This window comes from Chionomys nivalis, chromosome 4, assembly GCF_950005125.1.
Source record: "Chionomys nivalis chromosome 4, mChiNiv1.1, whole genome shotgun sequence".
Taxonomy (NCBI): Eukaryota; Metazoa; Chordata; class Mammalia; order Rodentia; family Cricetidae; genus Chionomys; species Chionomys nivalis.
In genome coordinates, this window is record NC_080089.1 from 55,757,875 (window position 1) to 55,773,827 (window position 15,953).

General features: G+C 53.0%; 1 protein-coding gene across 1 annotated transcript in view; it reads left to right on the forward strand.

Annotated features, from left to right (window-relative positions):
• The window catches only part of Cspg4 (chondroitin sulfate proteoglycan 4), a 36,722-nt gene extending 25,522 nt beyond the window's left edge, over positions 1-11,200 (forward strand). The window contains exons 4-10 of the mRNA XM_057767673.1: positions 721-1,203; positions 1,440-1,616; positions 3,330-3,528; positions 3,638-3,772; positions 3,860-4,026; positions 7,761-7,944; positions 8,244-11,200. Of these exons, the coding sequence (XP_057623656.1) occupies positions 721-1,203; positions 1,440-1,616; positions 3,330-3,528; positions 3,638-3,772; positions 3,860-4,026; positions 7,761-7,944; positions 8,244-10,078 (3,180 nt within the window). The 3' untranslated portion in view covers positions 10,079-11,200. The remainder of the gene's footprint in view (positions 1-720; positions 1,204-1,439; positions 1,617-3,329; positions 3,529-3,637; positions 3,773-3,859; positions 4,027-7,760; positions 7,945-8,243) is intronic.
• Positions 11,201-15,953: the final 4,753 nt, after the last annotated feature.

A 15,953-nucleotide genomic window follows, 5' to 3' on the forward strand; every position in this document is an offset into this window, starting at 1 on the left:
CAAAGGCGGGTAGATCTCTGTGAGTTCAAGGCCAAGCTGGTCTATTTAGTAAGTTCCAGGCCAGCAAAGGCCCAAAAGAATGGCAGGGGCTGGGGGAGCACATAATACAGACGACCAAAACTAGGGATAGCGTTTCTAGCAAAAGGAATGTGCTCTGCAAGGACATAGAGTCAGATGTGTAAATCTGAGGGTGGCACTTAGACTTGTTTGTTTGTTTGTTTGTTTGTTTGTTTGTTTGTTTGTTTGTGGCTAGATCAGGCTTGGAGGGAGTACTCGGGAGCCTTTGGGCTGGACCTAGCTCAGCAAACTGCTTATAACCTGTAGTGTGGGAGCCTGTGCTTCTAGGAATGGTGGAGGTGCCCTCTAGTGGTACACAGTAGTAGCCATAACAGGATTGGGGGCTGAAAGCCCTAGAAAAATCCACCTAACAGATCTAAATAGTGCCTGAGCAGAGCTCCAGCAGAGAAACCTCTGTGTGTGTGTGTACGTGCGCGTGCGTGCGCGCGCACTTTTGTCACTTTTATGCCTTTGATACTGAATCTGGTTGCAACCCCGCTGGCCAGCCAGCCATGAGTCTAGACATTTTGCGTGTGAACCCAAATGCATGTGAGCAGCAATATCCTGGCAATATTAGCAACAGGTGGAGAGCAAGCCTGTTCTGCCAGCTGAGGTCCACAACAGCCTGTGACCCCGTGTGTCCCCATGGTCTCTGTTGACCAGGTAGCCCAGGAGGCAGTGCTGCCCACGGACATCATGTTCTCGCTGAGGAGCCCCCCGAGCGCCGGCTACCTGGTGATGGTGTCCCACGGTGCTTCAGCGGATGAGCCGCCCAGCCTGGACCCTGTGCAGAGCTTCTCCCAAGAGGCAGTGAACTCAGGCAGGGTTCTCTACCTGCACTCTCGTCCTGGAGCCTGGAGTGATTCCTTCTCCCTGGATGTGACCTCAGGCCTGGGTGACCCTCTTGAGGGCATCTTTGTGGAGCTGGAGGTGCTGCCCACAGTCATCCCCCTGGAGGGGCAAAACTTCAGCGTTCCTGAAGGTGGCACCCGTACCCTGGCCCCTCCACTGCTCCAAATCACGGGGCCTTACTTCCCCACACTTCCAGGCCTCCTCCTCCAGGTGCTAGAACCACCCCAGCACGGGGCCCTGCAGAAGGAGGACCAACCTCGAGACGGGAGCCTCAGTACCTTCGCCTGGAGAGAGGTATATCTGTTCCAGAGACCCCAGGGCCGCAGCCCGGCTCTGGTTGCTGGTACTGTTTTATGCTTTATTTCGTGTCTTTTTCTGGGAGCTGGAAACCATTGCCCCCTGACTTCTCACCTGTGGAAATGGGTTCTAAAGGGGTCTGTCTTCTCCTGCACCCAACAATAGAACATTCAGGGTGCTAGTAAGTCTTAGGCTAGCTGAAGTCTGACAACCAGCCCTGGGTCTACTTGTAGGTGGAAGAGCAGCTGATCCGCTATGTGCATGATGGAAGTGAGACACAGACAGACAGCTTTGTCCTGGTGGCCAATGCCTCGGAGATGGATCGCCAGAGCCATCCCATGGCCTTCACCATCACCATCCTGCCTGTTAATGACCAACCACCTGTCCTCAGCACAAACACAGGTCTGCAGGTGAGTTCACCCCTAGGACCACCCCGTCTCCGCTTCTGGAAAGAGACTAGGGTCCCCTAATTCTCCCCTTTGCTTCGGGGGGGGGGGGTGCTGACCTCCTCAGTTTAAAAGGGTTTGCTGCCACATGCCAGGTTACCAGGCAGAGAGGTGTGATACGGCACTGAAATCAGCGCCGCTGTGAGGTTTTGTTCCTGGTTACTTAGAAATACGGTGGGAAGTCTTGCTTTCAAAAGGTCACATTTGGCCTCGCTGTTCCCTGGACTCACCTGTAGCAGAAGGCTTCCCTCATGCCCCAAGCCCAAAACACCTGACAAAATTTCCTACAAGCCCCGTAGAGTGAGCTGCAGGTGGGGAGCTCAAGCACCACATCAAATAAAGACGGCTAGACTCCTCAAGCTTCTGTCCCTTCCAGGCTGTGGCACCCCTGTTCTGTAGAAATGGGAGCTGGGATCCAGAGCAGGACAGTGCTCCACGATCACATGGTATAGAAAGGATATAGCTTGACAGGCCTACTTGAGACAACAGAGGTTGGACTAAGGTTTGGATCACAGCATCTAGAGCAGGGGTTCTCAACCTGTGGGTCACAACCCCTTGGGGTTGAATGACCCTATCACAGAGGTCACCTAAGACCATCAGAAAACATAGATATTTTTACATTATGATTCCTAACAGTAGGAAAATTACCATTATGAAGGATCAATGAGAATAGTTTTACGGTGGGGTGGGAGGTCACCCCAGCATGAGGAGCCATGTTAAAGTGTCACAACATTACGAAAGTTGAGAACTACTGTTCTAGGGATAGACCGCCACCAGGAGGAGCTTTGGGAAGCTGTAGAAGCTGCTTCTGACCTGGGGTCTGAATCTTTTGTGGTTATCTGTGGAGAGGTGGTATAACGTTGCCTGTGGGAAGTGGTTAAATTGGAGAAGCAGGACTTGGTTTCGATAACTAAGGATTGCCTAGGACCACAGATTGGAAATGCTGTGTGGCAAATTGGCCACCAGATGGCAATATCCGTCCATGTTAGCTCCTTGGAGCCCGACAGTGAAGCTTTCTCTTCCTGGGACTCGATGAGGGAGGAGCTCAAGGATGCAAGAAGTATGTTTTTTGTGAAGACCCCTACCCAGAATGGCCCCAGTGCCTCAGGCCCAGGAAAAGGATCTTGCCCTCCTTGGGAGGGTAGCCTCTGGGGCCTCCCCTGCATTCTGGTTCCTGACTTTTCAGGAAATTCTCAGCTCTCCTCTCTGCTCTTCAGCTCCCCCCACCTTCGCCCCCGCCCAGCATTCAGCTGGTAGGAAAGTCTATTTCTATGTATCCTGCGCTGGCCAACCTCACTACCTCTGCCCCGTGCCCACCCCTGCCAGGTGGTGCATGCCACAGTAGGAGGAAAGGGAGGTCCCTGCACACCTTTGGTCAGGGATGGGGATCTCTGGGGAGTAAGAACTCAGTAAAGGACAAACAGGGGCATTTCTGGGCAGGAGGCTGTCGGCTGGCTTTGAGGTACAATTAAGATCAGGACAGGTGGAGAAGAAGGAACCAGGGCCGAGGGATCGAGGAGGAGAAAGGGATGGAAGGCCCTTTATGTGGTCGAGCCCAGAAAGACACAGGTCTATTTATGACAGCTGAGTAAAGCAGAGTGGAGCCCTGGTGTCAGTCCCAGGGCCAGGGAGTGGGGGAACGATGAGAACAGAACTTTCACATGCCTATGTCCCCAGATCTGGGAGGGGGCCACTGTGCCCATCCCTCCTGAGGCCCTCAGGGGCACAGACAATGACTCGGGCCCGGAAGACCTGCTCTACACCATCCAGCAACCCAGCAATGGACGGATAGTGCTGAGAGCGGCTCCAGACACAGAGGTCCGCCGCTTCACACAGGCCCAGCTGGACAGTGGGCTTGTGCTGTTCTCACACAGAGGTGGGTGCTGAGCAGGGTCTTCAGCCCCCACCCCAACACCCTGGGAGGTACCTTAAGGGAAGGGAGCTCTGTCGGGCCAGCAGGATCCTGATCCACCCCTTGTGCTCAGGAGCCCTGGAAGGCGGCTTCCACTTCGACCTCTCTGATGGCGCACACACTTCTCCTGGACATTTCTTCCGAGTGGTGGCCCAGAAGCAAGTGCTTCTCTCCTTGGAGGGCAGCCAGAAGTTAATTGTCTGTCCAGGTAGGGCTACATGCTGAGTAGCTGGGTACAACAGGTCCCTGGCTGTGGCGCCTACTCAAAACTGACAGGCCTCTTTGTTCTTTCCAGAGTCTGTGCAGCCCCTCAGCAGCCAGAACCTGAGAGCCAGTTCCAGCACCGGCACTGACCCCCGGCACCTGCTCTACCGGGTGGTCAGAGGTCCCCAGCTTGGCCGACTGTTCCATGCCCAACAAGGCAGTGCAGAGGAGGCCTTGGTGAACTTCACCCAGGCTGAGGTAAGCGCCAAGACATAGACCCCAAACTTACTGGTAGCTGCCAGCCAGAGCACACACATCCCTGGCATCTGAGCTTTTCTGGAGCCCGCCCTAGTTCAGGGCCTCCAGATGGAAGCTGTAGCTGGATCCTAGCTGCTTAAAAAAGGCCAGAGTAAGGAGGAACAGTGGCACCCCAGCAGCTGGTGCTGAGCTCAGATTGCTTCAGTGGGACAGAGCTTGGAATAAAGTTGAGCTTGGGGCTCAGGGCAGGTTCCAGAGAAGAACAGAGCAAGCTGGGGGCAGATGAGTCTCAGGCAGAGTGGGCCAGGCTCAGGGACACTCTTATCCACCCTTTGGAGCAGAGTTCCTAGCCCATGCCAGGGCCACCAACCAAAATTATAATTCCCAGCCTCAAGTAGAGGCTGGCTGGGGTGCTGAGGTGTCAGAGCTATCTGTGCAAACCAGCGGGAACCAGCAGCCCACACTTACCAGGGTCTAAGGGACTGTGAGCGGCTCCTCCGGGCCATGGACAGGCAAACAACACACTTGGGGCACCCACCTAGAGCCCGTGTGGGCACATGAAACTAGGGCATGATCCCAGTTATTTCTATATGAGCAGGCTCCAAGAAGACACAGCTGGCCCTGGCACTCCATCTGTAGCATTGTGAAGCTGCTCCAAGAACTTTCCAGAGGGGCTTACCCTGGCTCTTGAAAATGGCAGGACCCACCCCCAGGACTCTTTCCAGTACTCCTTCACCTCAGAGGCCTCCTGGGTCCTAAAGTTCCTTTCCACTCCGGAGTGTGTGCTCCCCCGAGAAGTAACTGGATGGAGAGGCTAGCAGATAGCTCAGAGGGGGAAGATGGGTTAGCTACCGTGAAGTAAGATTTCTTGGGTCTGTCCCATCATTTGCTGGGCTTGAGTTCTCTCTTCTCCAGGGCGCTGGCCTCTCCCACAGCCCCTCCCCACAGTGAAATCAGCCAGTGGCTAGGACAGCTGTGTGCCCCAGTCACTGGGAGTCCTGTCATCAGAGACCAAGAAGGAGGGGAGAATAGGGCAAGGCCACGCGTACCCATCCCCCACCCAGTAGTCTGTGCCCCCTTCATTTCCCACCACCACCACCACCACCCCAGCAACATGAAGGACCAGACTGAATGGCCACCAGGGGGCCAGACTGGCAGTGCCACCTGAGGAGGCTGGAAAGAGAGTACGTGGCACAGGCGCCCTCCTCCACTGGAAGAGGGCAGGCTCCAGTGGCTTGACAGTCCCACTGCCCTTCAAGACTCCGGGTACGCGGGGCAGGGCTCAGGTAGCCTCAACTTGCAGACAAGGATGTTCGTTTGGAAGTCAGGTGACTGTGCAGTGCACTAGGCTAGTAAGTCGCTAAACCAAGACCAAGCCTTCTGACTGCTCATCGAGTTCCCTACGCCTAAGGACACTGTTTCCCACAGCTTGGGAGACCTTTGCATGCCTGGCCTGATTTCTGCCTTTTTCCCATCCAGGCATTCTCCTACAGGAGCACTGATAGCCAGGCATCACCCTGACCTCCACAGCCGCTGCTGAGGGGTGAGGGGGTGTCTCCATTTCTAACATGTCCACCATCAACCTGGACCAGAGGTTTCTTTTTTTTTTTTTTTTTTTTTTTGGTTTTTCGAGACAGGGTTTCTCTGTGGCTTTGGAGCCTGTCCTGGAACTAGTTCTTGTAGACCAGGCTGGTCTCGAACTCACAGAGATCCGCCTACCTCTGCCTCCCAAGTGCTGGGATTAAAGGCGTGCGCCACCACCGCCCGGCTGGACCAGAGGTTTCAACAGGCAGTCATCAATCCTTTAGAACACATCTGGCCCACAGATGTGTTTTATTTGAGTACACATTACATTTAATGTTTTAACATTAGTTGTCAACACTAGAGCTTTAGGAAATGTCACACAAACCTGATGCCCTGATTCCTTCTTGTAGCAAAGCACTGGGAAAAAGCCTCTCTTGGCACGAGTCTGTTGCCAGGGTAGCCAGCAGGGCCCTACTGCGGTAGACCCTTCACTACCAGCGCTCCCACACCGGCTCCGTGTTACCATTGCACATGTCCTGTGTTACTGAAAGGAAAACCTTTCTGTGTCTCCTAAAAGGGGAGAAGCAAAGATAAGGCATGAGGATGTAGCATTTGAGCAAGAGTGAGCTTAAATGCTGAGCCTGACACGGTGGCATGTACCAGCTACTTAGGAGCCTAGGGCAAGGGGATCACTTGAACCTGGGAGGTCAAGGCCAGCCTGAGCAATATAGTGAGACCCTGGTACAAAAAAAAAAACCCAGAGTGGACTAATTGTATATTTTCAAAGACTCACTCTGTGTTAAGACTCTGCAGAGGCAGTGGGCAGAGGCCTGGGGTGGAACACAAGAGAAGGAACCTTGCCGGGCGGTGGTGGCGCACGCCTTTAATCCCAGCACTCGGGAGGCAGAGGCAGGTGGATCTTTGTGAGTTCGAGGCCAGCCTGGTCTACAAGAGCTAGTTCCAGGACAGGAACCAAAAAGCTACAGAGAAACCCTGTCTCGAAAAATCCAAAAAAAAAAAAAAAAAAAAGAGAGGAACCTTGCAGAAATCCAGGCAGGACCTGAGTGGCAAGGCAGAGAGGAGCCATGGAGGACTCTGGGGTTCCCCCTGAGCCACTCACCAGCAGAGCTGCTGACATGGTGATGGAGTCTCAGGAGGCAAGGCCACTGGGGCATATCTGGGTCTAGGGAGCTTGGAATAGCTGGTAGACATCTCTGTGAAGCAAGACACAGGTGGAAATTGGAGACTAGGGGACCAGTGAGAGCGAGGGTAAGTTGGAGATTCTGATAAGGGCTGCTTGAGGCCCCTGAGAGCATGCCACATGACTGAGGAGCAGGACCAGCGAGTCTGTGAGGTGTGAGGAGCCTCAAAGCAGAACATCACACTCAGAAGCTTCATTTGTATCAAGTGATGCCCAGCAGTCACTGAGACCTCTGAATCTAATGCAGAGGACCCATTAGTACCCTTGATGAAATGGGTTTGATGACATCAGGGGAGCAAAATCCCGCGTGGAGTGATGTGTATTAACAGTGGAGATTATTCTTGAGGAATTTCACTGCAAAGGAAACAATGAGAAACAGGAGGGAGCAAATGCCGTGGAAACTGTGGACTGAGGTGCGGGGGCATAGCTCAGTCGGAAGAGTGCCCGCCTAGAAAGCATGAAGCCCTGGGTTCAGTCATCAGCCACCACATAAAAGTGGCATTTTAACAAGCTCCAGGACAGACTAGGATGCATGAAACCCTCAGTTAAGACAAGGAAAAGTCAATTTCAAAGTAGTTTTCTTTAAGATGAAAGAAAAAAATAACTTGGTTACATAGCAAGAAAAAAAGATGATCTATTTGGGGGAAAGCTGACATAACAGAAGACAGAACAGAATGTGGGAAGCAAGGAGGATGGGACCCATTGCAAAGGCAGAAAGACCCCGCTTTCAATGGAAACTTGAATAAATGACCAATTTCCCCAGCTGGAGCTGGGGCTGAAACTTAGGCTTCTGGCTCCAAAGCCCAGCTCTTCTCTGCCACATAATTGCCTATTGGTGACCCCTTGAAGCCATGAGGTAGGTAGACAGCAGGCTACACAGAGAGACTTAGGTCCAGCCAGAAGAACACTGGGGACATGAGAGTGCCGGTGTCCTGCCAGCCCGATAGGAAGCTTTCAGGTACTAAAGCGTGAGCCTACCTGTCATACCCAATCATAACGTCTCCCCCAGGTGAATGCTGGGAATATTCTGTACGAGCATGAGATGTCTCCTGAGCCCTTCTGGGAAGCCCATGACACCATTGGTCTCCTGCTGTCCTCACCACCTGCCAGGGATGTGGCTGCCACCCTTGCTGTGGTTGTGTCTTTCGATGCTGCCTGTCCCCAGCGCCCCAGCCGCCTCTGGAGAAACAAAGGTGAACAGCATGATGGGATGGTAAGGTTGAGGATGCAGAAAACTGCCTCAGACAGAGGGCTAGAGGCCTGGCTAGCAGCTCCTGTCTTAGTCCCAGGCCCTCAGAAGGTATGGGGATAGTGTGTGGGGAACAATGACATCAGCGGAAGGCACGGTCCTTGTTCTCCCAGGGCCATGAGCCCCATCCTGGAGCTACCGGTCTAAAGGAAATGCACAGACTTGCTCTGGGGTCTCCTTTCTGGGAGTTCTTGGCTCTTCCTCCAGTGGACCAGACCTTTATAGCCTATGTCTCACCCCTAGGTCTCTGGGTCCCTGAGGGCCAGCGGGCCAAGATCACCGTGGCTTCCCTCGATGCCTCCAACCTCCTAGCGAGTGTCCCAGCATCTCAGCGCTCTCGGCATGATGTGCTCTTCCAGGTCACACAGTTCCCCACCCGGGGCCAGCTGTTGGTGTCTGAGGAGCCACTCCACGCCGGGAGGCCCCACTTCCTGCAATCTGAATTGGCTGCAGGACAGCTGGTATATGCCCATGGTGGTGGGGGCACCCAGCAAGATGGCTTCCGCTTCCGTGCCCATCTCCAGGGGCCAACAGGAGCTTCCGTGGCAGGACCCCAAACCTCTGAGGCCTTTGCCATCACTGTGCGGGATGTGAATGAGCGGCCCCCTCAGCCACAGGCCTCCATTCCACTCCGGGTCACCAGGGGCTTACGAGCCCCTGTCTCTCGAGCCCAGCTGAGTGTAGTAGACCCCGACTCGGCTCCAGGGGAGATTGAGTATGAAGTACAGCGGGCACCCCACAATGGCTTTCTGAGCCTGGCTGGGGACGACGCTGGGCCCGTGACCCACTTCACACAGGCTGACGTGGATGCGGGGCGGCTGGCCTTTGTGGCAAATGGGAGCAGTGTGACCGGCGTTTTCCAGCTGAGCATGTCTGATGGAGCCAGCCCCCCGATACCCATGTCCCTGGCTGTGGACGTCTTGCCATCCACCATTGAAGTGCAGCTGCGAGCACCCCTGGAGGTGCCCCAAGCTTTAGGGCGCTCCTCACTGAGCCGACAGCAGCTCCAGGTGATTTCAGATCGTGAGGAGCCGGATGTTGCGTATCGCCTCACCCAGGGGCCCCTGTACGGGCAGCTACTAGTGGGTGGGCAGCCTGCCTCTGCCTTCAGTCAGATGCAGGTAGACCAGGGGGAAGTGGTCTTTGCCTTCACCAACTTCTCCTCCTCTCAGGATCACTTCAAAGTCCTGGCTCTGGCTAGGGGTGTAAATGCATCCGCCACCGTGAATGTCACAGTGCAAGCTCTGTTGCATGTGTGGGCAGGTGGGCCATGGCCTCAGGGTACCACCCTGCGCCTCGACCCCACTGTGCTAGATGCCAGTGAGCTGGCCAACCGCACAGGCAGTATGCCCCACTTCCGGCTCCTGGCCGGACCCCGATATGGCCGTGTGGTTCGTGTGTCCCAAGCCCGTGCAGAACCGAGGAGCAACCAGCTTGTGGAGCATTTCACTCAGCAGGACCTGGAAGAGGGAAGGCTGGGTCTAGAGGTGGGCAGGCCAGATGGTAGATCCACGGGCCCAATGAGTGACAGTCTTACTTTGGAGCTGTGGGCAAGGGGTGTCCCACCCGCGGTGACCTTGTTGGACTTTGCCACCGAACCTTACCATGCAGCCAAGGCCTACAGTGTGGCCCTGCTCAGTGTTCCCAATGCTCCTCGGACAGAAACAGAGAAACCAAGAAGAAATACCCCCACTGGCCAGCCAGGCCCAGCAGCATCCAGCCCTGTTCCCACTGTGGCCAGGAGCGGTTTCCTGGGCTTCCTAGAGGCCAACATGTTCAGCGTCATCATCCCTGTGTGCCTGGTCCTCCTGCTCCTGGCCCTCATCTTGCCCCTGCTCTTCTACCTCCGCAAACGCAACAAGACAGGCAAACATGATGTCCAGGTGCTGACCGCCAAACCCCGCAATGGCCTCGCCGGTGACACAGAGACCTTTCGCAAGGTAGAGCCGGGCCAAACCATTCCACTCACCGCTGTGCCTGGCCAAGGGCCCCCACCGGGAGGCCAGCCTGACCCAGAGCTACTGCAGTTTTGCCGGACACCCAATCCTGCTCTCAGGAATGGCCAGTACTGGGTGTGAGACCTGGCCTGTGCCCAGAATCTGCCCACCCTCCAGGCTCACTGCTTCTGTACCCTGGTCTGGCCTGAGGATCTCCAGGGCCAAAAAGACCTTGAGATGCCAGGGGTAGAGGGGACTGGGAGACAGTCTGGAGATCCTGGAGTGGGTGGAGTCAAGAGCTGGAACCTTCCTCAGTTCACTTAGACCTGGAGAACTGCAGGGGCCAAGGTGAGAGGCAGCTAAAGTCGGCTCACTGTGGAAAACACGGTAGCAGCCTAGATTGATCACAAACAACTCTGGGTCCTGGGCCTGTGACCTTAGATAAGTCATACCTGACCCAGGCTGCCTAGAAGGTCAGGAGAAGAGAGCACCCTGGGTTGTCCACCCCAGCTCTGGCCATTTGTTGTCTCTGAAGTACAAACTCTCCCTCCCTGGCATTTTCCTGAAGCTGAATGGGGAGGGATGTTAGTCAATAGATTAATATATTCAAGGTGCAAAGTGGGTGGGTTGCTCTGGGGCTAGTTAATTTAAGGCAAGAAAGCTATTTAACACGGCACTGGGCTAGCCAGGCCTGATGGAGCCCTGGAGTGTATGGGATGGAGAAGTGTCTGAAGCCGTTTCTCCACAGAACCCTGTGGTACGGCACTGAAGCATTGGTGAGCAACCATCGATGCCTGGACTGGGAATGTTGAAGGCCATTCTGATGGCCATGCTCCCCTCAAGACTAGGGAGCAGACAAACTGGGGCACTTGACCCCATGGAGCCTCGATAAATGGTGCTCCAGAGGCTCCGGGCAGCTGTGCACTGTTTGTCTTTGTGCACTGGGCTCTTATCCACGGCAGCCTCACTCCCCTGGGGCAGGCCATGTGGCCTAGCTTCGTGGGGGTGGGGATGGACAAATCTGGGCAAGCTCTTGAATTTCCACCTCCTGGAGCCTTCCCAAAGACCTCACTCTTACCTGTACAGGCAGATGGGCTGTTTGTTGAGATGGGACCAAAGCCCTTACTCTACAGGGAACTTCAGGGAAAAAAAATAAAAAGAAATGCTCCCAGTCCTAGACTTCTTAGCCTGGGTCTTGGCCTCCACAGCCCCATCCTTCCCCACCTCCCTTCCTTTTGGGTGTAACAGCAAAAGTGAGAGAAATGGCAGGGGGGTTGGTTGTGGGGGGTAGGGGTGGGGGTGGAGGGGTGGGAGGGGCTTGAGGATGTCAAAACTTGGGGCACAGTGGGTGCATAAAGGGAAGATCTGGGCATGTAGACTTCTGTGTGATCTTTCAGTCTCCATCCTTCACCAGGATGATCAAGGTATTTCGCCAAAGGAGAGGAAGCGATGCAGACACAGGGAAACCATATGGCCTTGTGCTTGGCCCTAGAGCACACCATTCAGCTGGCAATGGGTCCTAAAATGCCAAGTCCCCAAAAGAAAAGCCATTATATGAGTTACACGGTGGACAGAATCCTCTGGCCCTTCCTAAAAGAGGATGATGCAAGATCAGGGGCAAAGAAAACAAACTCTGGCCCAGGGGATCATCTGGTCCTGATAGCGGATTCAAGTGTCACTTGTCTGTCATCCGAGCATTTGGGGGGTGGAAGCAGGAGAATGAATTCAAAGTCATTCTTGACCACATTCAAAATTCAATATTCAATATTCTGACAGAGACACTAGGGGTCTGAGCTCCAAGGGGAAATTAGGATTTCTTGGGGCCCAAGAGCAGGCAGGTTAGAGGCAAAGAGCTGTACCCAGCCTTTGGCAGCTGACCTGCATCTGGGGACCAGGATAATCTCTTGATGTGCCCCAGCATCTGTAACATTTGAGCCAGGAACAAGGATAGGAAGGGAGCCCACTCTTTCTCATCACCACCCTGCCCCTAGAGAATCCAGGTGTGTCACTGACATAAGGGAGGGTCTCCAAAGGAACCAGAGGGAAAGGGAGACAGAATCTGAAAGGGTTTGTGAGAGTTACCCAGCAAAACAATGGTAGACAAGACGCCTGAAGCCCAGCAAGACTTCAGGGGTGCCTCTCAGAAAAGCACCGCCCCAAAAAGCACTGACCCCTAGAAGCCTTGGAGTTAACTCTGGCCCCCAGAAATACACTACTTTCCTTTTATAAACTGCACATCTCTGGTTCCCCAGGTTAGGAAGATCAAGTCCAGAGTGTCCCCACACCGCACCCACAGCTCCACCTTGCCACTCCCAGGAAGTTAAGGCTGGCTCCTCAGGGCCTTGATATCTGGGGCCAGTCTCCACCCAGAGTCATCAGCTCCCTGAAAGTGTAAGCGGAGCTGTGGGTGACAGACCTGCCAGGCAGGATCTGCCCTGTCTCCTGTTTCCCCTAGAGGACCGACAACACCCTCTATTCACACAGCCTGCCCTGCCCCCAGGCACTGGCGCAGGCTGACACAGCTCTTCTGCTCCAAGCCTGGGCTAGGTGGTGAGCCCAGGCTTTGTGCCTACAACCCTGCTAGGACCTGCGAGATTTCAATATACAACTGAGCTGAGGACCTAACACGACTGCGGTGGGTGGGGATAGGGGGCGCACGACTTGACCCTTTTGAATATACCCCTAAAACTTAAGGGCAGGGGTTCCCTCCCCTCCACTAAATAACTCAGCAAGGCCAGGATATAGCTCAGTGGAAGAATGCAGGGCTGGAGCGCTGTCTCAGCTGCTAAGAGCACTGGATGCTCTTCTAAGGAGCCAGGTTTTGATTCCCAGCACCTACATGGTCACTCACAACTAACTGTAACTCCAGTTCGGGGGGGGGATCCACTACCCTTTTCTTTCTTCTTTGGGCACCAGGCACACACATGGCATATAAACATACATGCAGAAAAACAAAACAAAACAAAACAAAAAACAACAACAAAAAAAAACATACATGCAGGCAAAATACCCATACACTTAAAAAATGTTAAATCTTAAAGATTAAAAAAAAAAAAAAAAAACCCGCAACCAAAACCTTGACTAGCATAAGGGCCCAAGTTCATTGTTTTGCAAGACTAAGGCGGGGGGGGGGGGGGGGGATTATACCACACCATTCATCCTCTCCCATCCTTAAGGAATTTGTTTCTTCTAGGCTGTGGCTATAAACAGGAATGGACCTGTGCCCCATGTTTAAGATGTTGAAAACTTAACCCTCTCTTTTGTACACAAACACACATGGCTATATATTTGAACATGAGTTTCTTGTAATATTTGGACACACAGCACAGAGATCAGTATCTGTCAACATAATGTACAATCCATGAAGGATGCTCACAAGCTTTGGAAGCATGGACCCTTTGCCTGGGGCCCTCTCAAATGCCTAGGAGCTAAGGGAGTCAGGACACCCTGCCCATTAAAGGACCTATGCCAACATCATTGAAAAGAGAACCCATGGATATAGGGAGGGCTTGCCACGGGGGCCCAGATCTCTAGGTCCCCAGCTTGGAAACACTGCCTATTTCTTTAGAGCCTCTTACAGTGTAAAGAGGGGAGCCCTCTAAACTGGCCCTTTAAGTATGGCTGCTATGGCAATTGTGCAGCTCACTGAGTTAGAACACTCATCTTCCAATTAAGAAGCCAGAGAAGTGTTCCCTCTATCTCCTACCTAACCTCCCTCTGACCAATAAAAACTGCTAGAGCGGCTGGCATCTCCCTCACTTCCCAGAAGTTACAGATCTTAAAGGAATGATGGTCCCAAGGCAAACCTTCCGATTCTCTGGATCCCTTTCCTGTCCACAACATGGGAGGAGTTCTGGCAAGTAGGTAAGACTGGCCTGAGTCCTTCTTGCCCTGGGTCCCCTCACAGTAAACGCTAGCAGTTCCTATGTACTTTGAAGTTAGGCCAAAGATGACTCAGGTCTTGGCACAACGAGCCACAATTGCTGTGGTAGATGCGAATAGGAGTCCACTTAGCCCTTCCTGAAGAGCCCCAGACATTCCAATAACTAACAAACCACAATGTGTGCCCCAAGCCAGTTAGGAGAAGCCCAGAATGGGGAGGGAGGAGGCTGGTTGGCTCTGTCTGCTCCCTTCTCTCCTCACAGACTTCTGGACATTTCCATTGAAGAAACATCAGGCAGCCACAGGAACTGAGCCTGTTTCCATCCTTGGTGTAATGAATCATAGTCTTTAACTGATGGCTGCTGTCTTCATGAAGGGCGTCACCTCCTCAGAGGGCCTCCTGTGGCCACCAAGATAATGAATGGGTTGAACTGTGCTCCTTTCCATTTCATATGTGAAACAACCTTTAGCTAAGTCAAGCAGTGATCAAGAAAGGACTTTTCTAGACGAACAGAAGTGTGGCTGGTACTGGAGTTCTCCTGTCCCCCAAACCTGAGCACTGTCAGCCAGAGACTGAAGTTAATCCCAAGATAACTTCCTGAGGCTCTGTCAGGGGTGGTTTGCAGAGGGGCTCATGTGACCCCCCCCCACCCCTGGGTCCTTCAGCTCAAATAAAAGAGGCTGTCTTCTTTGCTGCTAAAGAGCTCTGTGGGCTAGCAGCATTATCTGTGAACTTGTTAAAAAATAAAGGGCAGGCCGGGCGGTGGTGGCGCACGCCTTTAATCCCAGCACTTGGGAGGCAGAGGCAGGCGGATCTCTGTGAGTTCGAGACCAGCCTGGTCTACAAGAGCTAGTTCCAGGACAGGCTCCAAAACCACAGAGAAACCCTGTCTCGAAAAACCAAATAAATAAATAAATAAATAAATAAATAAATAAATAAATGGCAGGCCACATGCGTATAACCTCAGCATTTGGATGTTAGAGACAGGAGGATCTGAAGATTGAGGCCAGTCTTTTTACATACCAAGTTCCAGTCCAAGACTAGCCTGGGCTGTATGAGAATCTATTTCATATAAATAAAGGAAAGACATGAAGAACCAGGTTGGGCTGCAGCTCAATGAAGGAGCCCTCACCTAAACTGGTGTAGTAGGAGCTGCGGGCTGCGTTCCTGCCACCCAGCTCCCAGTTGCCTGGCTAGCTTATGCCCCAAAATAACAACACACAAACTGTATTCTTTTAAACACTGCCTGGCCCATTAGCCTTAGCCCTTACTGGCTAATTCTCATATCCCGATCAACTCATCTCTAATAATCTGTGTAGCACTAGTCTTACCGGGAAAGATTCAGCATGTCTGACCTGACAGCTGGCTGCATCGCGTCTGCCCCTGAGAGGAGCTGCCCTGCATCTGAGCTCACTTCCTCTTCCTCCCAGCATTCTGTTCTGTTTACTCCGCCTACCTAAATTCTACCCTATCAGATGGGCCAAGGCAGTTTCTTTATTGACCAATGAAATCCCACATCAAACTGGCGTATAAAGCTCTGGGCCCAATCATTAACACTGCAAAAAGGAACCAGAGATTCCCAGGCCTTTCCCCAGATGGCTGAGTGAGATTTTAACAAGGCTATGGGCAATTGGAATTCACACTGCACAGTTGTTTAAGGTGCCTTGCAGGCATCTCCCCAACCTGGAGCTAGCTCATTATACTAGGGGGTGGCAGGAACAAGGCCAGTTACAGCCATGCCATTAGTAGCTCGGCTGGAAGGAGTCAGACCATACAAACCTGTCGAGGAGTATTTTGACTTTCCCTTCATGTTGCACGTTTATAAATTCCCCTACATTCCCTGCCTTACAGTAGGGTTCCGAAATGTCTGCTAACTGCAGGGCATTCCACCAAGGTCAAGAGAAGGAAGTTGAGTAGAGATTGCTGGTGGGCAACTGTTATGTCCAGATAATGGAGTCCTCCAAAAACCAACTAGGAGACCAGGTCCTGTATGTAAAAGCAAAGAGCCTTTATTTTTATTTAAGTTCGAATTAGGACTTTCCGTGTGTCCAACACATTGGCACAATCAGAGAGCCCCAGCTCAGTTGTAGTGGGATTTTTATAATAACAGAGGTTGAGGTGAGGGATTTCTAA